Source organism: Gallus gallus, chromosome 19 (assembly GCF_016699485.2).
Source record: "Gallus gallus isolate bGalGal1 chromosome 19, bGalGal1.mat.broiler.GRCg7b, whole genome shotgun sequence".
Taxonomy (NCBI): Eukaryota; Metazoa; Chordata; class Aves; order Galliformes; family Phasianidae; genus Gallus; species Gallus gallus.
This window is the reverse complement of record NC_052550.1, coordinates 9361412-9385535: the sequence shown is the minus strand read 5'-3', so window position 1 is coordinate 9385535 and position 24124 is coordinate 9361412. Positions and strand designations below refer to the sequence as shown.

The 24124-nt window shown below is 47.4% G+C and overlaps 1 protein-coding gene across 14 annotated transcripts in view; it reads left to right on the top strand.

Moving 5' to 3' along the window:
- MSI2 (musashi RNA binding protein 2) overlaps nt 1–24124 on the top strand; it is a 188021-nt gene that overhangs the window by 58941 nt on the left and 104956 nt on the right. For all 14 annotated transcript variants that reach the window (XM_046902748.1, XM_040650540.2, XM_040650541.2 and 11 more), the window contains one exon: nt 6686–6778. In XM_046902748.1, the coding sequence (XP_046758704.1) occupies nt 6686–6778 (93 nt within the window). The remainder of the gene's footprint in view (nt 1–6685; nt 6779–24124) is intronic.

Genomic DNA, 24124 nt, shown 5'->3' with positions numbered 1-24124 from the left:
GACCTCCCTAGCTAGGAATAATATTTTTTATTCTTTAATAACAATAATGTCAGTAACAATGTCTTGCACTCTTCCAGCATCTTCAAATCAGACTTTCGGTGGGTTGGACGTGTAATGAGTGAAGCCTCACAGGCTCTGGTGAGCTGTGGGGACATTTTTTTGTTCTTTTGGTGGAACCAAGGCACACAGTGCTCGATTGTGCAACGTACTGAACCTAATGAGGCTTCTACAAACTCTGCAAGTTAAAATGTATGCTTAAGTGCTGAGCCTTGCAGACTCCGGCAGAGTTTCTCCCAAGACTGATCTATCAGCCCTATGGAGACTGAGATGACTTGTCCTCTGGTCAATAAGTGAGTAAACATCACACAAGGGAGACAAGCTCTTGTAGCTGCAAGGTGCTGCCTTCCCTGGAAAAAAATCAGAATGTTTTCTCTTGTCTTGCTTCCACTCCAATCATTCTCGATTCCACTCCTCGGGGGCCCTTTTGTTCCTAGTCAAGGGTTATTTGATCTCCTTTAGAGCAACAACTCCGTAGGTTTTATAATGGCTGGTGAGTTTCCTCCCTGGCAAGGGAAACATCTTTCTTTTGTGAGAGGAAGGTGGGAGCAGGATAATTCTTGCAATTCACCGACCTGTTTATGTGGGGAGGAAAGAGAATGAAAGAAAATGTGGCGTTTCATAAGATTGTGGAAGTATCTCAGCAGCAGTAATGAGCAAATCTGGGCATGTCGCAAGATTTCAGTGGTCGCACATCAGAGAAAAAGATCACCCTTGTGAAAAAGCCAAGTGGTGTGTTGCATAGACATGAGCTTGACTCAGCATATGAAGTAAAACTTGCTCATCAGTAACTGATTGCCATGTGCATCTATATTATGTAGATGAAATTAATCAAGGCTAAGGGTTAAAGTTTTCCATTTGTTCTTTTCAGAGAAATCATCTGGAGTGTGTTGGGAGGGAGGTAAATTGCTTAACACATTTCTTTCTGCTTCTTGTGGATTGTTCTGTTTTAGTAGAATATCATCTAGAATCTTAACAGAGAGCTCTTAGCACTGATTTGTCAGGGCTATCACGAAAAATTAGTTGGTGCTAAGTGAGAAGTATTTAAATGATGCCTGCTTTCTGTGCTGTAGAGGCAATAAGCTTTTTCTTTATGGAGTGACCTCACTGTTTGCAGCTGGAAGAATTTTAGAACTTACAGAATGTGCACTTGGTCTCCACATTGGGCTGTGCTATTGGCTTCTGTTAAGCACTGTGTCAGGCCTCCAAATGCATTTCTTCTTTGTCCTTTTTGCAAGCGTGTGCTGAAAGGTTCATTGGCAGCACTGTAAGAGCTGTTAGCCACAGAACCGTGTGCTTTTGGGTGTGTTGACAGCTAGCTGCTTGGCGCACCAGCAGGTATGGCTGGGTGGAGGTGTAACTGCCTGTGTGCTCTCTTAGCTTCACAGGTAAGAGTGTTGCCGTGAAGGAGGGGAATGTGATAGATTTTGCCCGTAGGATGAGAGCGCATCCACTGCCAACGGGCTGGCTCTGCCCTGCGCTGGTTTGTCCAGCAGCGATGCCTTTGGTTGAGTACACCTGTGCAGGATGTGTCTGGGGGGTGGCCCCGTGACTCTGTGGGCTTTTACCTGGGCAGGGCTGTGGGGCAGCCTGGGAATGTCCCCTGGTGCCTGCAGTGCCCAGTAGGCCATGGCAGCTGCAGCTGTAGGCAAGCATGACAGCAAATCAAAGGCACTCAGCTTTGCCTACCGCTTTTGCTCTAACATGTGTACAGATTTTAATGGGGTCATTATGACTCAAATCACAAAAACATTGGGAAGACTCTTGGCTGGGGGTTTTGTGTCGATGGGAGCTGAGCTTCCCACTCTGACCTACTTTGGTGCAGCCTGGCGGAGAGGCTGCTTTGCTGAGAGCCATACTGCACATCAGCTGTGAACGTGCCCTTGTAAAGGTGTTCTCCTACCGCTGGGTGTCCTGGTGGAGGACAAAGCTTTCTAGTTGTTTTTTGGGTATGGCATGTACTGTTTCCTTCCAGAAGATGGTAAAATAAGAATAGTGGAATTGATGAACCTTGTAATGGCCAGCTCTGCTGTGTTCCCACTGAGCACTGCTGCTGTGCCTGTGTATGGAGGGCCCTGGGCAGAATGCCATCCCTGCCTTCCTGCAGTACAAGGTGAAGTTCTGCAGGAGGACTCTGCTCCAAAATCTATAGGCTTGGGTGGACCTTTGTCCCCAAATTACATGGGCGTTGCAAAAATCCTGCCCCTGGTACATCTTCATATTGAACAGTGATCTCCATTTGTGGTCCTGAGTTGTCTTCCTGTAACAGTAATTGTCTTCATTTAACATATCAGTGCAGTTCTGAAGCACTGCTGAGCAGTAATCAGGCTGGTGTGGTGGATGTGTTGCCTGCACTCAGTGAATATTTAGTTACCTTTCTTCCCATACCGTGTGTGAGGAGCTAACACGACTGGGGGATTTAAATAGATTTGCTCTGTTCTCCTCCTCCTGCCTCCAGACCTTGCTTCCCCAACGCATAAAAGAGTAACCTGGAGCGGAGGAGGAGGGAGCAGCCCTGCGGGATTCAGAGCAAGCAGTTGTATCGGGCAGAGGGGCTGTGATCTATTCCTGTTCTCTGGAGGGTGTGAAGTCCAGCTCTGGTGAATTTCGCTGTATCTTTTGATTTGAAACTTGAAGCCACATTTTGCTCAAAGAAATGCTGAGCTCTCCCAGCTGGGGCTGATTTTCAGGAGTGCGGGCAGCTGGCTGTGGCTGTGTGTGCGAGGGCTGCGCTGCTCTGGCTGAGCTGCTGCTCCCAGGAGCTCTGTGCGGGCTGACTGCAGCCAGGACAGCACCGGGGAGGGCCCTGCCAGGGGTGCAGCCCTGCAGATGGCTCTGGCTGGTGCTGCTGTGCTGCGTAAAACCTGTGCTGCTTATTCTGCCTCCTGCCAGTACCACGGGCATCTCGCGGGGGGCAAAATGGACAAACAGCCAGCCAAAAAACAGCTCTCTCAAACTTAACATCAAAACCAAAGACAGATGAAAACTAGGAAGACAGCAGGGACTAAGTTGGTTTTGTTGATGAATGGCTTGGGAGAATACAGTCTGTCTGTATTTTCCACAGAAATCAAGGGAACTGAGTGACCCCACCAGGAATCTGTGCTGCTTGGTGGAATTAAAGAGCCCTTTCATTGCTGCGTCCCTTCTGTAGCTGGCATTGGTTCTCACAGGATGACATTAGCTTTTGCAGGGGTCAGGCACAAGGTATTTGCACTGGCTAAGTCTTGTTGAAATCCTATTTTGAATACTTAAGCATGTTGTACGTGGCACGTAAAGCCGTGCTGCCTTTGCACAGGATTGAGTTTCTCTTGCTCTTGGGGAGCTTTGAGTGCCCAGTGTTTGCTGGCTGAAGGTATGTAGGACTACACAGGAAATACGTCTGTCATTTCCCGACCATACAGTGGTTGTGGGTGAGAGGATGGCTGCTGGGGTGTTTGCTCACTTTGTGAATGGAGAAAAGTTGGCAGCTTTTAGATGTTCTTTTTTTTTTTGTCATGGGCTTTGCACTGCGTTCTGGTTTGGGTTAAAGATGTTGTTGTTGGAAGTTGCTGTCAGGATCCTGGAGGCAAAAAAAAATCAACCTGGAGGATTCTTGCTTATGGTTTGTGTTCTGCCAAAGAAGCCTAGCAATTTAGTTAACAAGATCACTTCCCCTATTACATGAGTTATTGTTGTTTTTAATTAGAGGTAATGCTGTAGTTTGGATGTACAACACAATGGGGTATAAAATGCAGTTCAGCATATATATACCAGAGATGATTTTTCCAATTATAAACCTATTTAGAAGGCGGATGCATTAGAAAGATGAAATGTCAAACTGCAGATGAGGTGAGCAAGCTGGAATACACATGCACCCACACACACACTCAGTAGCATGAGAGGAAAGTGCTCTGGAAAACAGTTATATATGCATAATTAGTTTAATCTGAAATTAATGCTAATTTCAGCAATTTGCGATGCAGATTCATTATTAGTACTCCAGTCCTCTTCCACCATTCTGAGATGGTGAGAACGGGAAGGAAATGATTCTTGCAGCCATTGTCCTGAAGTCAAACACGTCATTCTGCGTTGCTCGTGAGCTGGGCCTCAGCGCTCTGCAGGTGCCCAGGGTTTGGTGCCTGAGATTCTGAAGTTCTTGGAATTCCAAAAATTCTTTCATAAATCCTCTTTACTCCCTTTAAAAGTCACGATAACAGACAGAATGGGAGGAAAGAACAAAGAGGCCTAAGAACAGAACTGGTGTGCGGGCACGGATGGGTGCTGAGCTGGGGGCACCACCTCTGCAGGGCGGTGCGGACCTTCATGTTGGCTGGGCTGAGCTCTTGTGGGGCTCCAGGGGGGATGGGATCCTCGTTTCCAGATACAGGCTTCGGCCTGTTGTTCAGGGAAGATTTGTGATATGCCATGAACCAATCTCATTATAACCTTAGCCTAGCAAAAAATGGCATCAAACCAGAAGAGCTGTCCTGCTGAAGCACAGTGTTTTGTCCTGCTTCTGCACCAGCTGAAGTGTTTGCAGAACACAAAGGCAGAGATGTATTTCTGAAGAGCCAAGCCAGGAGAGAGATCGTAACCTTGAGTGACTCTTTGCAGTTGTAGTCACATGTCGTGTTTTGATTAACTGCAACACCAACACAGTGTACAAACAAAGCAAATCTGCAGGTACTCACAATTAGCGGACTTCATAACCACCATTAGATCTCCCTCTCCCCTGTTGATTCCCGCTACAGCAGAGAGAGACACCATCAGCATACAAAGACTCCAACACCACGTGAAATCTGCGTTTTGTGCAGTTCTTCCGATAGCCATCGACAGACAGCTCTGCTTTGCTGCACGTTGCTGAGGTGTGCAGCTGGCAGTGGGTGCCTGCTGGCTGACCCGGCCCTCGGCACTGCTCAGAGGGGTTGTGATGGGTCGGCTCTGATGGCTTCCTGTCACTGCCTGGTGGCACTGTGCTGTGAGGGCCCTCAGTGGCTGCCAGTGAGTGCAGATGGATGGCACAGCGCGTTCCTCTTAGGTGTCTCGTAGACTCATAGAACATCCCAAGTTGGAAGGAACCCATAAAGATCAGCAAGCCCAACTCCTGCGTTCACCTGTATGCATAAGTGTTTCTGTGGAATTGTGGGGTATTTTGGTTAAAGATGTGCAGGTGTGTTTTCACAGCCAAATGAGACATTCTGATTTTAAAAAGCCTTTAGTTCTGAATAGAAACTCCTTGTTTGGCTCAGCTCTATGTGCTCGGTGCCTCCCCAGCCTGACCTGGCCTTCCCCATACCAAGCACTGCCTGCCGCCATGGGGCTGAGTTCTTTGCTTGTGGGGAGTGTGTGCTGAGTGCTGGAGCCATCTGCGGGGGAGCAGGGATTGTGAGAGCAGGCTTAATTTTGGCCTTCACTTCTGTACCTAGAAGCTGACTTCTGAAACCATTTCCCATCTCGCAGCACATCTGTCGGCATTAAAATGTTGTGAATTTGCTTGTCATTACCTGTAGTTTCTTTGACTGAAGCTATTGAAACAAAATAGTCTCTCTTTTAGCTTTTAAACCTTCAATCTTCTTTCTAAAAGAAGTATTTCTCTTTTTTTTTCTTTCTTGGTCAAATATAAAAATGAAGATAATTTCAAATATTGCTTTAGAATAATTGCTTTCCTCCCTCTTTTGTATGACAACGGGAGCTTGGCCTGATCTCCATCAGATGCCGGCAGGCAGAGGGCTCCTGGCAGCCCTGCGCAATCCTGTAGTTACAAGTCGGCTTTAGCCAATTCTTTATTTGTAAATGACAATTTTATACAGAAAAATATATGCTTGCGCTTCAATTTCAGAGTCCTAGATTGCAGTCGGGGAAAAATAATTGAATTTTTACACTGTTTTTTCTTAACTTAAAAAAAGAAAAAAAGAGTACAGCTCTGTAAAGCGTGGGTAGGGACTGATGGGGGGAAATGCCTACTGTGATTTATATGAATGGCAGCAGAGATGGGGGGTGATGTTTAATTGTGAGCAGTGTTGGCCTGGGTCTGTGCTGCTGTGAGGCAGCCCACCGGTGGTGGATTGGCCATGCTGTCCATCTCAAAAGGTTATGAGTAATGGGCCACCTGAAAGTACGTGCTCCATAGGGAGTCCAGCATCATTCCTTTGCTCTGTATGGACCAACCTGGCTGTGAGGTCCTACCTCCCGAAGGATTTTGAAGTAACTGTGAAAGTTCCTTTTAAAGCTGCCCATGGAAACTTAATAACACGGCAGTTCAGTTGGATGGAATTGCCTTTTGTCTGCCAAAGAGCACGCTTAGTCTTTAGGAAAGAAGGGGGAAAAATGCCATGCCTTCCTAAGATGGTAGCTATGAGGAATCCTTTTTCTCTTATATTTGCATTGAGAAGCACAGTAAAAATCATTTATTAAAAAAAAATATCCGGAGGCTAGAGTTGTTATTGAGTGCCTTTACTCAGCCATTTCTCAAATAAAAACAAAACAAGACAAAGAAAAAAGTATCTAATCAAATAGAATCTGAATTGCTTTTGTAGAGAAATATTCTCATTAACTGGGCTAGGGATGGCATCTGAAGAATATATTTTTTTCCACATGTTGTTTGAAATAATCTGGTTAAACCATATGCTTGTCTTGTAATTTCTTGCAGATGGTCACAAGAACAAAGAAAATATTTGTAGGTGGATTATCGGCTAATACAGTAGTGGAAGACGTAAAGCAATACTTTGAACAGTTTGGCAAGGTAAGTTCCTGCCTGAGCGAGCGCTGCATTCTTTGAATTCTTCCTTTTTTTTCCCCTTTCTTTCTAATATGTTTTGAAAAACAGAAGTGCAGTGAGGGCTGTGCTCAAAGGAGAGCCACACTTTCTGCTTTGCAGTGTAACTTTATGAAGCCTATTTAAGTTTGTTTTGTGGTTCCTATTGTTTGCTGCATTTCAATGTGTACAGCCTCATCCAGCATTGCCAACACTGCTTACCTTAAAAATCAAAAGAGCAGAAAAAATCACTGGGAGTTGAATTTGTGGTTGTCCAGGAAGAACGTGACCCTTACCTGAATGATTACACAGTTGTCTGCTCCATAACATCAGCCTCCTATGAGCCCTGATTCCAGCTGCTAAAGGAGCTGTAGAGGTGTCTGAGAGAGCTTGTGAAGTTGTGAAATGCCTTCAGGAGCCATGTGAATAGCAAGAAGGGTATGGAAGTCACGAGATTATTCTTCTGTTTCTTACTAAAAAAATCTTAAGCAAAGTCCTTGCAAAGCATATGTAGATTCCTGAAGTCATTAAAAACAAAACAGAGTGAGCAGAAGGAGTCGGTGCTGTCTGAGGGAAGCCTGAACCTTGCCAGAACGTTCTCTTCTGCAGTGAAACAGCTCAAACCCCCCCCTTAGTGGGCTCCGGCTGTGGCTGCCAGCTGTGGGTGAGCTGATGTGCCTGGGCAGGGTGGGCAGGCCCTGAACCCCACTGCTCCTGGTGGGCCCTGAACCTTCCGTGCTCCGTGCAGCTCAGTTTCTGCCTTTTGGGTTGCATCAGCTGAGGATTTAGATTCTTGATTGCCTGAGGACGCAGTGGGATATCCCAAAGCAAAGCAGCTCCCATTCCTTGTAGTTAGTTTATGTTTCTTTTATCTGGCTCTGAAATGCCTTGGCCAGGCAATATTTTGTTGGGAGCTGAGAAGGGGAGTTTATAAACTGTTCCTGTGCTGGATTGATAGTTGTTTTTCAAGCCATTCATTTTATTTTCAATAATAATCTTCGATTCCGGCAGGATGTTTACAGCCTGCTGAGCCTTTTATTAAAGGATTACATGAGCTTTTGGATGTTTCTTCTGTAGTTACTTCTGATTGCGGAACTCCTCTAACCTGTATTTTTGAAGTTAATAAAGTTTCAGTAAAAGTGCTTTGCATATTGGCTGGATGCTCTCTTAATCTAGTCTTTTTAATTTCACCATCTGGTAGTTTCGTGCGTGCAGTTTTGCAGTCCTTGATATCGCAGACAGCCGGGCTGTGTTTTTTCAGTAGCGACTTGTGCTTTGGGATGCTTCAGTTCCTGCTTTTGTGCTCTGCCTTTCTTGGATTTAGAGAAGGGTTTTCAAAAAGCAACACTTTTGGAGAATCAGATACTTTTTCAGGTGTTGTCAGTTGAAGACTGAAAAATGAAGGAGCTGGAAGTAATTGTGCAAGTTGTGACCAAGGCTGGGGTACGTCCTGCTGAGGCTGGCAGTCCTTGGGGCTCCGGGCCTGCTCTGGTGCTGCCCGGTGGTGTTTTCCAGGTGCATCCCTGTCTTATGCTGCTCAGTGTTGCATTGTGATCAGGAGGAGGGTTTGAAGGCAGTGCTGTTTTGGAGGAGAGGCTTCTTGACTGTGTTTGTGTGACTCGACCTTGTGTGCAGGCGCTTGAGTGCCCTCGACTACACTTTGTCAGCTGGCAGTTTGGTTTGGGGGCTGTCTGAGGTGATACTCACCGAGGCTCCAGTTGTGAGAAGGAGCAGAGGTAATTACTGACCCTCGGAGTTGTGGGCCTGTGGTCCAGCTGATTCAGGTGGCTTGGTGCCCTGCAGTGGGTGGATTGCTTTGTTCAGGTACAGTGAGGACTGTCCCCATGGGACCTGTAGGAGCTGCTGCTTCCTCCTCCATGCTCCTCCATGCTTTGCAGCCTTTCTTTATTTGCTGCTTTAGGCTGCAGGCTTGTGGTGGCAGGGACTGATGGCATGTCTGTGTCCTGCTCAGCACACTCCTCTCCCATCAAGCCATTGCAATACAAACAGTGCATCAGGACTGATGGCAAGGTTTGCGTTTGCTTAGCACTTTCTTAAAATAAATGGCAATTGCATTACATAATTAGAGAGTAGCAGAGCTGCCCATATTTGATAAGAACATCTCAGGTGACTTCCTCTTTGAAATGCTGAGCTTTCTTATTGGCATGAATAAGATTGCTTAACGGCTGCTGTGCTTCTCGAGATCCTGTCTGTACTTGCTGCAGAGAAGAGCTTTGCAACCAGGGGCGGTTGTTTTGGTAACTGGAGGTTGCTCTCAGTGCAGCCCGTGGTTACAGCCGTGCAGCTCTGGGCTGAGCTGCCGTGCTCATTTAATGGGAGTTGGCACGAAGGGCCCTGAAGTGTTGAATTTGAAACAGCTTCTTTTTGAAAAGTAAATGTCAGAACCTTTCTCTCCAGTAGAAAGAAAACTGCATTTAATAAACCTTCTTCCCTGACTTCACCAGTGGAAATGCCTGCCAGCTAGCACACCAACAGATGTGGTAATGATAACTCCTGAGACTTTTATTGTGAAGCTTCTGATATGATAGTTATTTCTTTCAGTAAAGCTGAAGATCTGTGGGAATCCCAACCATCATTCAAAGGAAGGTAGAGAAGAATGACCTGCATAAAACCAAAAACCTTAACGGAAGGAATGCAGAGCAGTGTAATGAAGGCCTCGTGGCTGGCTGGTGCTGCGGGCACACGGCCTGCTGCAGGAGGGGCCCAGCTGCCCTCCGCGTGCCCGGGCTGCTCCCTGGGCTCAGTGCCTCTTGGGGTGCTCAGTGCTTCCAGAAGCAGTTCTGGAGCAGAGCACAGCCTCGCTGCGCCTCGCCTGGGGCTGTGGTGGCAGAGGGGCAGTCCTCTGTCTGCACTTCTGTTGGGGCGAGCGTGTCCTGCACGCAGAATCATCTCCAGCTGCAAGTGAGGGCAGTGAGGGACGCCTGCGGGTCCGGCTGTACAGGGCAGCGCTCCCTGCGCTGAGCTCCTGTGAAAGTAATGCAGTCCTTATTTTGTGACTTGCAATTACACTTCACATGGCGAACTGTGTAATTAGTTTGGAAGACTTATGCCTAGTCATTGGTTTATCCTAATCGGCTTTGGCTTTTCCCAACAACAAAGTGAGCTTATTTTCCTAAGCTGAAACAACTCTGCTCCCTTTGTTCCTGTCTTTTATTGTCTCATTCCTTTCATTCTGTTTTACTGCCAAAGTTTTGTTTCATTAGGCCTACAAGTCATTTCCAATCCAGTGGGCTGCTACAATAAGGCCTTTATAGCTGGCTGCCCTGGTTCCCATGTCCCTCCTGGTCGGCCGCCAGCGCCTGCGGTCTGGCACTGCCTTAACCCCATCGCTGCCCGCTCTGCACCCTGGGCCGGGCCCACCTGGGCCAGGAGAGCGGCACGGTGCCATGGAGCTCACGGGGGCACTGATGGGGCCGAGCACTTCTGGACCCAATTGTTGGTACAGTTCTGTTCGGTGATATTCTTCGTGCCGGGCTGCAGCCGTTCCTGGGGGGAGCGGTCTTGTGAATGAAAGTGGGTATTTCCAGCCCATGTTTCCAGCTTGCTGGGAACAGTTTTGTTAAAGGTACGTTTTGGCTGTCCTCAGCTGTTTAGATCAGTCCAGATATGACTGTTCTGGAAGAAAAGTCGTATTTTCTTGTGAGGGAGAAAAAACACTAAATTTATATTTTAAAAAGTGTTTTTTTAAAGGTGAAGTCTTTAAATATTTGTGTGGACTGCTTTGCATACAGTTATTTTAAACTGCTGGCAGAGCAGTGCTGGTGGCTCCAGCTGTTCTGCTTGCTTTCACCATCTCAAAGCGGGAGCGTTTGCTCTGTTGTGTCTTTCACAGCAATCCTGAAATGACTTTTGGGAATGGGCGCTGTAGCATTTGGTTTTTATTTTAAGGTTTCACATGAAATCAGAACAAAGATGCATGCATTAATTTTGCTTTCTGTTGGGGCTTGCCACCGGGTCCCTCAGACAAATTGCAGGCGTGCTTCAGCTTTGCCTGGAATACGTTGTTTCCTCAGGAATGGCTTTTAAGATTTGGAAAATTTGAAAGAAGAGAGGATTTCTGAATGACCTCTCTGGATCTGAGACGTTTCGTACAGTCGCTTGTTATTTCCTGTGAGACGCAGAACAGACCAGTGGAATAATAATTTCTGGTTTCTGATGTTGGTTTGGGTTTTTTTTTTCCCCGCAAAACTGTTGTGCTTTTGAAAGATTACATTCTTCTGATCTCCCCCTTCTGTAGCCATGGCTTCCTGTCTCGTTACAGTTAACAAATACGAGGAGAGTGCTCCTAAACCTCCCTGCTGCCACCAGGGCTGGGGTGCGAGGCGAGCAGAGCTGCGCTCAGCGGGGCTGCAAGGAGCAGAGCGTCGGGATGAGAATTTGCTCCTTTCCTTATATGCCGTCGTGTGTTGTAACAAAGACAGCAGTGCAAATAATGACTAGTTTAACCTTTCAGAAAGTAATCTGCTTTCAGTAGCAGACAAAAAGTCCCTCTACTTTCAGCATGTAACTGCAATGGGAGAGGAGAGGGAAGGAGGTGTGATCCACACGGCGGATTTTAGCCTAATCGGGTGGTTTACATAACGTGCTTCCTACATGCTTTTCTCTCTGACAGCTGTGAAAATATAAATCAAGAAAGCATGAAAGAAAACTCCTCCTTGTTTGGCAGGGCTGTCTGGGTGTGAATGAGTTAATGCGCCATCGGAGTATTAAGCACTCCACTGGTTTACTTTTCCCTGAGACCTCAGTGTGGCCTCTGAAGATGTTATTGCAGTGGAGTTGTTAGCATGAGAAAAGGTGGTTTGCTGTGGGGATGGAGCTGGGGCTGAGGCCAGAGCCAGGAGGTGTGGGCAGTCCTGCTGGCATGAAAGTGAAAGCAGAGTTAATTTTGGCCTGGCGTGCAGTCTGAATTGCCTTGTTCCATCTCTTGGACGTTGATGTGTGGAGTTAATAGTTAATGGGATACGAGGATGGTCATTCTCAAAGTATTGGCTTTGCAGAAAAAATCATTCTTTGATATGGAAGCTGACAGCTTTCCACCTTTTTCAGTACTGTATTTTCAGATTCAGTATTTGGAAAGTGGTGACATTTTATGAAATGGAGGGACAGATTTGGACTCTTATTTATGTTCCCGTGTGTAACAGCCCAAGTTCCTGAAACGTTTTATAAATACAAAACAGAGGATGTGCTGGCGCTTTTTTTTTGCCTCTTTGACTGCTGCTAATGTCACCATTCCCTTCAGAGCAATCCTGAGCTCTCGGCCTGGTGTTAAACAGCATTTAGGCCCTTACGTTCCTCTTCCTAAGTTACCTAGGAGTGCTTTGGGAGAAGCTGCTTAATTTGATTCATTGCAGCTCCTTGCATTGAGCCCCACATGAGCACGTTGTTGTTTGCAGCCTGTGGTGAGCTGGGAGCAGTGCTGCAGGGCTGCCCCTGCCCTTCCCACAGGTGTGCATGTCCCACTATTACTGGATTCCCCAGTTCAAATGTTATGTCTGTGGTACTCTAAAGGATAATGAATATCCCTTTAAATTTTGCTTTGACATGTGACAAAGGGATCTGGGATGTGGTGGTCCCTCGTGGCCTGGAGCACTTCTGTTCTGCTCACTCCCACGCATGCTCTTGCTTTCTTTTTTTAATAAACCAAGGAACTCGATCGGTGCTTAAAAAAAGTCAGTGTTTTCATTCCCTCAATGAGAGGCTGTACACAGGAAGTCGGTTTTTAGGTGGTCTGTAACGACGCATGCTTTGTGGAAGTGGTTTTGTTATAAATTAGAGGTTGGTTTCTACCTGGATTTTATGAAAAGAGGAAATGTTAAGGCAGGATTTGCGGGCAGGGCGGCCGTATCAGAGCGCAGCAGAAGTTTAAAGTATGATTTTATTTCCTTTCTTGCTTTGCTTAAATGAAACGGCACGGCAGCTTTTGTGCTGTAACCCGTGTGAGATGAGGTAATTGTGGTGGAGAGCCGGGGCCCCGAACATCTGTCTTCTGTTTCCCACTGTGCCACCCACTTGCTGTCTGACTTTGGGCAAGCTGTTTTATCTTGCCTTACATTTCCTTGCCTTTCTTACTTAGTGAGCTCTGAAGGGCATGGGAAATGTAAATATGCCAACACTCCTGTCACTGCAGCCTTCAGCCGTGCGGACTCAGTGCAGGCTGAGCACACCGTGCTGGTAGTGCTGTGAAGGGGCTGCGGCTGAGCTCCGTGGCAGCAGTTCTGGGCTGGGTTGGGGTCAGGGGCTGTCCTGTGCCAACCAAACGCTGAGAGTGAGAGCTGCAGCTCTGCCCCAGCGCCCGGCTGGGAGCTGCTGGGCAACGCCTGCGTCCTTGGTTTAAAATGTGGCTTTTAAAGACAACTGTCTTTTTTCTTTCCTTTGTGTGAAGTCATGGCTGATGCTCTGTGTTCATCCTGGGAGCAGTTCTGATCCCGAGCTTGCAGGGCACAACACACCACTGGTGACCCTGAGGCGTGCCAGAAGCCCAGATGGAGTCAGTGATCGACCGGGGGCTGCATTTGGAGGAAAGAAGTTAGAAGGGCACATTCACTTTAACTTTTTCAGCATGCACGTGAATGCTTGCTTGCAGCGTGTAGCAATTTTGCAACAGGGCCAAAACCATCAAAATTACCTGTGTCTTTTCTGAGGCCCCATGAAATCTGATTTTTCATTCTCGCTATTTCTGTTCTATAAAAACATGATGTGATGTACCTAACAACTTGAGCTAATCATGTTTGCTAACGTCTTCAGATTATCCCTGCAGTGGTCTTGGATTCCACCCAATATGGGTGGGTGGGCTGAGGATTCAGGACTGCTCCGGATGGAAACATTTGTGCTGCGCTCTGATAGCAGCTTTGAGTCTGGGTGCTTTTAAAAGTATCCATGAGGAACTTTGTACAAATTGTTCCAAATGTGGAAGGAGCATGTGTTGCTGTAATAGTGCTTTTTCCACTTGGGAATGGACGGCGTGGCTCGTTCAGCAGCTGGCTGCAGGGATGGGGGCACAGCAGCCCACTGCCCCCAGCACTGCGGCCCTGCTGAGAACGTCGAGGAAATGCCAGGTTTGATCTGTGTACTGATTTTAAGAAACTCATGTTTTTCTGGTGGAAAAATAGTTTTTCGGTGTTCAGGTGTGGAGAGCCTTCTAGTTCTTGTTTGTGTTCTGTATTTCCTTGTTTGTGTTCTGTATTTCTGTGCTGTTCCATCAGGGCAGTAAGAACCAACAAGGTGACTTTTTGGTCTGTCCTAGAGGTGAAGTAACAGAGCTTGGTTCACATATGCAATACTGAGCTATGACTGGTTTAATTAAATTTATGCTAATTTTACAGAGGTAGAAGATTAAGTTCATTTGACATCCATCTTACATGTGTATACCTCTGTTAAGGGAATTTAGTATTTGTTTCTGCAGAGAAAAACGTGCCTGGGTGTATTTGAGTGGCAGTGGAGCAGAAGCCAAGGGCAGCAGGCTGGTTAGTGTGAGTCCCATCGGTAACCCTACAGCATGGGGCTCTGTGCTGGATGGGGAGATTGCGTATTTGTACTGTGTGATGCAGTCTGTGTATTTATAAACACATCTTCGGAAATGGGGACAAGGGCAAAGTAGCTCAAATGAAGAGCCAATTAAGATAATCTAAGCAGAATGAGGATTAACTGCCTCTTAATCTGAAGGATACCTAAATGCATGTGGCCAGTTTAGATCCAGCAAACATTTGTCTCTGACAGGGACATTCACAAGAGGTTTGGGGTGACTGGCAATAACAGTAGTGTTGTCCGTTTATTGTCCAGCGCAAAGTGCTTTTGAAACGGGTCGGGCCCTGCTGGGTGCTGCTGGCAGTGTGAGGTGCAGGCTGTGCTGCAGTGTCCTCACTGCAGGGCTTTGAGGAGGTGAGGGAACAAAGGTGCACCGTAATGAAGTGATAGCTCATATAAAATAAGTCCACATTTTGCAGTTCTTCTGTTGCGGAAGTTTGAAAATGTAGCAAGTCTGCTGGAAAAGAAGCTGCTGTGCATTTTGTGTTTGAAGTGGATTTTAGTACCCATCCTGACCTTTGCTGCCACTCCTGACCCCGTGGAAGAGATGTGAAGTGAGGCAGTGACACATCCCCGTGCCACCAGGAGGTCCTGGCAGTGAGATGGCAGGGATCTGCGCATGTGCAGGATCCCACCATGAGCACTGTTTGGTTTAACGCTGGCGTCTGTAAGCTGTGGCCCTCTGATGGGTTGTTCTGCCTGCAGCGCTGACCCGCAGTGTGTGCTCGTGGTGCCGGTGGGACTCCTTGGCAGAAGGTTCCTGTGCTGCTCCAGGACTCTGAGGAGTGGTTTAGCGGGTTCAGATGGGCTCCTTGTTAATTGTCAGGATGGGGAGGATGGGAGCAGATTTCACCAGGGGCAATGGAAGAGATCCAATGAATTTCCACTCTGTTTCCCTGCTTGGCAAACCAGCACTTACTGTCACTTTGCATAAATAGGTTTATTTCAGAGGGTCAGCCGTCACCACTCCCCCTCTTCCCCTCCCGGCCCACCCTCCCCTGAAGGATAGGAGGCCGACGAGCATTTAATTTCCCCAACAGCAGGTGCTTGTCATCCATCTGAAGATAGCTGCCAACATCTGGTGCAATTGCCTCAGCAAACGCAGTAACAAGGCGGCCTGCAGTTCAAACGCAGGGAGAGCATTGCCTCTTTAATGATAACAAGCTGTTGGCTTCCCCTCTGAGATGAATTCATCTCACAGATGTTTGTCTAGTTTTGGCAATCTTATCACTATAGCTTTGGTGATTATGCTCAACTGGAGACTATTACTATAAAAGAAGTTTGAACTTGTTCCATTTTTGCATTATTTATTTTTTTATCTATTTATTGCTTTGCTTTCTGGATGTAATTTGTACCAACAACTGTACCGTCGGTCCCATTACCCACGTACCCTTATTTCTTGCTGGAACTGCTGAACAGTAGCTCGCTATTTGACATTCACCACTGGTGTCTTTCAGCCACGCTGACATTTTTAACATTCCCCATCAACTGCTTTGTGGTTTGAACCCTCTATTTAACACCGCATTTTCTGGGATTACTTGGCGCGCATTCTGTCTGCTCTCTCTAATAACTGCAATATACTTACTGTTCCTACAAAGCACGAGTCGCCAGGAATATTCTGGATACTTGCTTTTGGACGGTAGGGCTCTGGTGACCTTGGCAGGGGTTTGTAATGAGAACATGCAATCATCTTCATTTTTACATCTTAAACGCTTCCAGTCGCAGTGTGCTCATACCCAATGGGAGGACCTGCAGGCGGAAGGCTTCGGTGCTTGTTTGCTACTGTTTGCTTTTCCAGCGTGCCTTTCTTCTGTTGTTTTGTTTTTAAGGAGGCATTTTTTCTCCTGAGCATGTGGAATTTAATTCTGGTAAATAGGATGTATTTTTGGAAACATGCTTATGAATAGGTGACTCATGGCTGAATGAAGATTTGTCACTGTTGGTGGGGACACCACATGTATAATTTCTCAGTCTATAAATAGATGTCCGTCCAAGTGTTGGTGACACAGTGATGCTGTGCACTGACTCTGAGCTGCAGAGGAGCTGCTGAGGAGGGTGTCCAGTGTCAGTCTCTTCTGCTGGAGCAGTAATTCCTGTTGATGCTTAAGGAAAAGACATCGGTAGCTTCATAAAATACTCTTAAGTACTCTAATGAGCACAGTGGAAATTGGGGTTTAGACACATTCTCTAGGCACGATCACAGGGTTGGTTTGTTGCTTCTTTCCATTTTATGGGTGGAGCAGCTGATCTGGCGAGTTTGGATGCTTGTCAGAAGCTGCTGGGTGTCACCCGTAGGTTCCTGAAATTTAGGAACTCGTATGCTCATTTAGTGCACGCACTCATCTCTCATTGCAGGAGATTTCTAAGCTAAGCCATCAGCGTTATGGTCACTGTGATTTTCAAATACTGGAGATAGGAGTTCCTTCTTCCCACCCTCACTAATCCTAGGCTGGTTCCATGTTGTTGATGTTTGCTCAACACCATTTACCCACCAGCACGACACATATGGTTTATTATTACAGCTTTTTTCTGCTCCTGCTGTAGTTACAGTATTATTAAAAATCCATTAAATTTTAATGTACATCATAAAGTATGTGCTCCTGTGAATGTGAGCACAGATAATTATTTCTGATGAATAAACCAAAAGGACAAGTATGTAAGAAGTTCATCCTGCAGCTTTCAATTTTCATTATATACATCTCCTGCAGGGGCAATCGTTGTGATGCTGCAGCTGGTTGTTTCTGTGGCCTGGCTCTCCCTTGAGATGGATGATGACAATGCAAACTTTAACTAGCAGAAGTGCCAGCACTTTTGTGGGCCTATTTGTAGATAAATGGTCTACCAGGGGAAGTAACCCTGTGGACAGTAGAGGACGTGAAGAGCACCGCAACACTGAGCAACTTCCAGAGTTCCTGTTCATATGTTGGCTTTGCAGCATCTCGGAAAGTAACCCAATTATTTCTCATTAAAATAACCTAGAAGTCTAGCAACAAGCAAGGTATCGGTGCTAACGCACCGCCAGGAAACTAGGGAAGCTCCTCTTGGTTTCCATAGCCTGAAGTAGGCAGGGGAATCATTAAAAATAATGCATTACAGTGTCTATAAAGTTTCATGCAGTATGGAGTAGTCCACAGGGGCCTCACCTAGTTTTCCATATATGATACACACATAATGGTTACAGCTTCTCATTGAGCTTCCCATAATACTCAGTATACATCTCTTTAACACCCCCTTCAGGCTTCACGTTATTTGCCAAGAATTTCCTAATAAGTGGGAGCTTAAATATTTACCATGCTTGCCTCCTGTCCCCACCAGGCTGAAGCCCTTGTTGCCCTCACCTCTTTCTTTAGCTTCCTGTTCTTTAATGCTCTGGAGAGAACCCAGTAGCCAAAAGGACTTTCCTAGGACTCTCCCATGACACTGCTGTTCCAAATAAGAAAGCAGGACTGTCCCAGGAAGTCATAGAGATCCCACAGAATCCCACGTACCATTGGTCTTTTTGCATGTGGGTGTTTGTGTTAAAACTGCTCAGGTCTTGATGGATCCTGTGGAATCACTTGGTTGTTTTTTGGCCTGGAAGATGCCTTTCAGCGCCTTGCACTGCTGACGGTGTGAGGTGCAGGTAAGTTCATACCAGGAAAAGATAATGTTTTGAGCTGGCATGGGCCGTGATGAGACTGGGAGGAAAGAGGTGAAAGGAGGTATGATTGTGCTGGAACCAAGGTCTGGGAGGTTTGCTTTGCAGACGTGGCACTGATTTGCTGTGTTATTTTAATCTCATTCAGATCCTCACCCACAATCTGGGACTAATGGTGTGACTTCCTGGTGCTGCTGTGACTGCAAGCATCTCCAAGAGGGAGAGAGCGTGTGTGTGTGCAGCACCTTGCCCTGACCTTGGTCAAAGTCACTGTGCTGCTGTGATACCAAATAATGGCAAATAAATGCACCTCTGTACAGTTTAGTCTAGCAGGCTTTGTTCTCTCATCCCCAGCCCTCCCTGTGAAGAATTTTGTTTACTTTTCCTGGAATGGATGAGGCCCTGTTGCGTGGTCCTCTTTCAAAAATAAACCTTTAAAAAGGAAAATAAAAGAGAGAGAACAGAAATCAGACCTTGTCTGATAAAACAGCACAGATACTGATCTTGAGTTCAAGGCAGCGTGAACCAGAGGTTTGTTTAAGCACAACACAAATTCTGCCATTTGTGGATGGTGTGAAGCCCTCCTGTCCATCTGTGCTTTCTGAAAACAAACAAGGATAGCACTAAAATTCTAGAACTAGCAATATTGATTTTTTTTTTCTTTTGTCATCGTCTTCAATTAGATTTATGCTGCAAAGTTCACAAAGTCAGTCAGGTGCTTTGGAAGAACCGTATTTCATTTGACCTTCTGACTGTATTTTGACTTGAGGGAAGTAAAAATACCGTGTAAAGATGGGGTTGCTTTATTTCCCAGCCAGCAACGGTTCCTTGACGTAGGAGAAGGAAAAAGATAGGGAAGGAGAGGAGGATTTCTCCTGCTGTGTGAAAGGCTGTGCAGGGAGTCACAGCTGTGCTGCCCACATGCTGTGCTGCTGTCCCACACACAGGCTGTGTTGTAGCTCAGCTCCTCAGGCTTTCCTTGCCTGTATTTCCGTAGTGCTCCCTTGAAATTTCTTACTCCTGTTTGGAGCTCTGAGAGCCCTTCTGTTGAAATGGAAGCGAGCTATCAATAGTCAGCAACGCAGGAGTGAGCTGCTCTGGCTGTTGGTGAAATCTGGATTCATTTGCTCGATGGACTCTGTAGGCTGCGATGACTCCAGAGGAGCCCATCGTGTCAAAAGAGAAGAGCTGCAGAGATTAAATACCCGGCGATGGCAAAAGCCAGTGAATCGACACAAACCCCGCTCCGCCTTCACGCTCTGCCGCCCTGGAATGTGACCTTGCTTTGATGCTGCGGGCTCACAGCAGCATGCAGTGCGGGCGCTGCCGGAGCCGCTGCCTCGCGCCCCGCTGCCGTGACCTTGCAGAAGCAGCCCAGCACAGGGGCCTGCGGGCCTGCGAGAGGGAAGGGGCTGCAGGTCCCTCAGCAAGTGGTTTGCTGTGCTTTTCCTGCAGGATTCTGGTGCATTCTGATTACTGTAGCCCAGCTTGGCCATCCGAGTGTTATCTGAAGGGTAGGTGTCCTTTCTGCTGCTGCCAAGCGATGTTTCAGAGCGCACCACATAGCATCCCTCAGTTCATTTTGGTAAATCGAGGAGGCCGATGGTGCCTCGCCAGAGCAGTCCTGGCAACCTCAGCATTTCATTGCTGAAAATGGAGATTGCGGCAGGCTCGTGAGAGGCCATGGTGTGGTGGACGAGCAGGGCTGTGCCTGGCAGCACACAGGTGGCTCTGGGTTTCTTCATGCTCCAATGCCGCAGCTGCTGCCTGTTGCAAGGTGTGAGGCTTTGTGGCTTGTGTCAGTGGGACAGTGGGTCTGGGTGCTGCTGGCAGTAGGGTCTGCCATGCAGTGCAGTGACCTTCCTGGAGTGGTGAATGTTGGCTGTTCCCTGCTCCCAGAGCAGCTGTGTAGGATAAATGGAAGCATCTACAATGACACAACTTCCATCTTGTTCGTTGGTAATTAGGAAAAGAGGTCCTACTGGAAAGTACCCTTTTTGCTTTGTTGACTCAAGGGCCGTCCTCCTTGTCCCTGCTTTTCTCTTTAAGTGGATAGATTTGTGTACTATTCCCTGACCTAAAAATTTGCTCCATAAAACATAAAGAAGGTGTGAAAGTCTGAGAGAATGTATCTTTTGGGACCGGGGGCTTGCTTTTGACCTCTGTTTACATGGTGTAAATCAAACTGGAGTGGAGCTGTGAAAATAGGACAGACTCATACTTGCATCAGGGGCTGTTTGGCCTTATCACAGTACTAACGCTGCGCAAAATGATAATATGCATTAGGATTTTGTCGTGGCCATTGGTGATAAGGAGGGTGCTCCAAAAAGGGAAGAATTAGAGGTAATTGGTGATTTCAGCCTGATTGCCCATGGATGTTAACTGGCAAAACTCCTTGAGATGAAGGGGACCGGGCTCATTTGCACCCACCGTGTGCTACCAAATGTGATCCAGATGCCGACAGTGCTGACGCTTTGTGTTGAATGGGGCACGGGTGGAAAACTGCTCCCTGTCCAAGGGAAGGGCTGCCCTTCTCCTTGAGCCTCCTCCTCTACTTCTGTGGTCTCTGGGCAGGGGCTCACAGTGCAGCACGGCTGTGCAGCAGCCCCACAGCGTGTCCTGGGTGTGTGCTCCTCTGCTGGCAGCCCGGGAAGAAATCTGTTCGTTTGCTCATAGTGCTATTGAAATATTAATGGAGAACAAATTGTCCAGGTTAAACTGAACATCAGACCGAGGAGAGAGAAATGGTGTGTGATGGTATTGGTGGTTTGTAAAGGAAAATGCTTGCCTGCCCTGTGATTGAATCTATTGACAGTGTCAGGGTGGGCAAAAGGATCCTTGGCAGCCAGAGCAGGGCAGTGGCTGAGGTCTTGGTCTGTAACCCTCCCTGGGTTGCTAGGAACTCAGGTGGAATTGGAGAAGGAGCGTATCTGTCTTGCATCATCTGTGACTGATTGGGAGGATATATGGAAAACATTCACTGCTCTTGGGACTTCTTCAAACAGACTGTTTAAAGTCGTAATTTTACCCAGATGGTAAATATAGGAGACATCCTCAGCAGCCTGCTAGTAATAATAATACTAATATGGCCCTTTATACTTTCAAGCTGCTGTCCAAGTAGCTGCGGATCTGTCTGGTCTTCTACGGCAGTGTGGAGTTGAACTTGAAGGATATTGGCCTGAATTTGTAACACTTTATCAGTCGTGTCTGTGGGTGAACTCCTCTCTGCTGTTAGTACTGTGCAAGTAAACTGCTTTCTCCTGTGTATCTTGAAGTTGCTTCTGGTCTCTCATCGTGGTAGTGAGAAAGATGATATTTAAGCTGAATGGGGAAGAGAGATGTCTTTCCGTCTGTTGCACTACAAAAAGATGAGCACAGCCTCACAAACAAACGATGCCTCTTTTTCCAGCCTATGGTGTACAAATGAACATGAATGTGAAAAGGAGCTTGCTTTTTTCTGTGACGTGACCTTGCTGACTTCAGCTGGGTACGGGCTCAGTATTTGTGCTCTGCGTGCTCTGGTGTGACCGCAGCATTCAGGGTTTCCCATTGATTTGGGTGACATTCCCCCTGTCCTGCCAGCCAGCCTTCTGGGTCTGCGGGATGTCATCGCTTTGAATGTGGGCTCTGTCAGCTGCGCTTCCCTCTATGTCCCTGCAGTAGTGGGATGGGGCAGGCAGGAGAGGAGATGCCGGTGTTTGGTGAGGGGTGGGATGGTGGGGGGTTTGCTGTCAGGTCTGGGCTGCACAGGGATGGTTGCAGGACAGCAGTAGTGAGGAGCTGCCATGCAGTGCCCTGATGGCCTGTCCCTCTGCAGCAAGGTTTGCTGTGTCCCCTTTGTGTAACCTCTTCAAGGATTTTATTTATTTTTTGCCTTTAAGGGTATTTCCAAATAGCATTAGGTGTAGGCAGAGGGAATAGTTCTGCACACCTGCCTGCAATTAAGTAGTTTGCTTTATGTTCCTTAATCTTTTATGACAGTTGCAAGGACAGTACACGTAATGCGAAGTTGTCATTGAGCCAAACGTGTGATGCTCAGGGATGAGGGCTCCACTCCCAGCGTCTGCCTGCTTGCTCTGCATCTCGGGTGGGTGTGGAGGGGGCGCAGCGTGGAGCCCCGGGGGTGGTGGTGGCTGCTGGGGGGTGGAGGGGAGGCTGAAGGCATCCTTAGCAGAAGGGACTGTGGGGGAGCGAGCTGAGTTCTTAGAAAGAGGACCCAGCAGAGAACGTGCAGATGACGTGAAAAAGTAATTAAAAGGAAAACTCTAATGGTACATTAGGGGGAGATGCAACTGGAACTTGAATAAGCAAATGTAAAGAGGGAATTAAGTTCCAAGCTTTCCTCTGAGGAACCGAGGAGGAAAAAATATGTCAACAACTTCTGCTGATGCAAATCAGTGCTGAATCCACTACTGAGGAGCTGCGGCTCGCGCGGCCGCCTCGCTGTGTGCTCCCTGCTCTGGAGCCTGGAGAGCCACGGGAGAGGCTGTGCTGTTCTGCAGAGGTGACACGAAGGACGTTCGATTCTGAAGCAAAGCATACGGGCTTGGAATGAAGTGAAACCGTCGGTAGCGTGGTTTGCCTGGGGCAAACTGGTAGTTTGTTATAAGTAATATAAATTTCAGTGTATAATGCTTCGAATTATCTCAATAACTTAATGTGTGTGATTTTTTGAAAAGCGATTTACCAACTCTGATGTTGGGGAAAAACAAAACGAGAGAAAAACTTGAAGTAATATCAGCACTTCTGCTTTACTCTGGAGGGTAACCTACAGCAGAGACGTTTATTTTTAGATGTGAAGAATTTGCATGTGTGTTTCCAGATATATTCTTAGACTTTGTACTGCTTAAAATTCAGCTACCACAGTAAGCAGGGCCGAATTCTCCTCTCTGTAACGTTTTGTCTCTGCCACCGTGGATGTCTTTTTTCTTTTTTTGTATTTTTTTTTCCAGCTGAGGGTGGGGGTGCTGGGGATGAGGGCAGGCCCGTAAGTCTCTGAGCTTCCTCTGAACTTTCCTCCCTGTGCAAGGAATGGCCCGTTTAGATGAGGCCCTTTGATGCGGTGCGGAGGTCAGGTGAGGTCAGGGCTGTGGCCGTGCCAGAAATCCCACAGATGCAGGAAGCGAAGAACTTCTGGAGGATGCGGCTGAACAGGCAGTTATTTCAGTGTGTTCTTTCTCTGTGCACACATTTGTTCTCACTACATTCCAGAAACAGAAAGGTCCGGATGCTCTGCAGCGCAGAGAACAGCCGTAACTGCTCCGTGGTGCAGGGTGGGTTGTGTCCCCATGGGCAGCAGTCAGAGCAAGGGAGGCACGGAGGGGTGCGCAGAGAGCAGCGGCAGGGCTGGATTCCCTCTTGCTTTGATGTGCTCTGTGAAGCACCCGGCACTTGTGTAGATGGATACTTTGCCTCCCTACCTCCTCCTGCACAGCCCTTGGGGTCCATCCCTGTCTTTACAGCTCACTGTTTCAAGAAGAGGGCTCCGTAGGTGTGTTAAATTCTGCAGCCTCTGTTAATTTTCCTAATTGCCACGTGGAAGAAAGAGGAGGAGGAAAAGTGCTCCTCGGCTTGCACGTCCTAAAGTAAAATCCCAGCTGAACAGCTTAAAATAGGTGGTCAGCTGGTCGTCAGGGCTGGAGCCAGCTGGGAAAGCGTGGCATCTGTCCCCCAGGAATGCTGCCTGGTCATCAGACTGGATAAATTAGGACTAGTTCTGGGAGAGCCTGAGGTTGGGGAGCTGCGCTAACAGCCAGCACCCAGCCTTCTGACATGGGTCTGGAATCGGTGGTCGTGGCAGGTCTGGGATGTGGGTGTGCTGATGCTCTGGAGGTGCTGCTGCCCACTCCTGTCTGGCAGTGCTGCCCTGACAGCTCCTAATGGTACAGCTCATAAGGATCCAGCTTAAAGGGGGAAGGGAAAAGATAATGCCTATGGTGTTCCTACAGCATCTATGGCTACATTTTACCTTCTATGCCTTTCTTCCATGTGCTGCCCCCTCCCTCCCTCCGAGGCCCGGCACTGGATCCAATGGCAGCGCTGCTTTTTCTCAGATGCAGCACAAAACAGATTTTTCTAGTGGCTGAATTTAATCACTTAGATGCAGAACACTGATAGACTGAATCAATTTAATTCCTATTGCTCGTGACTGG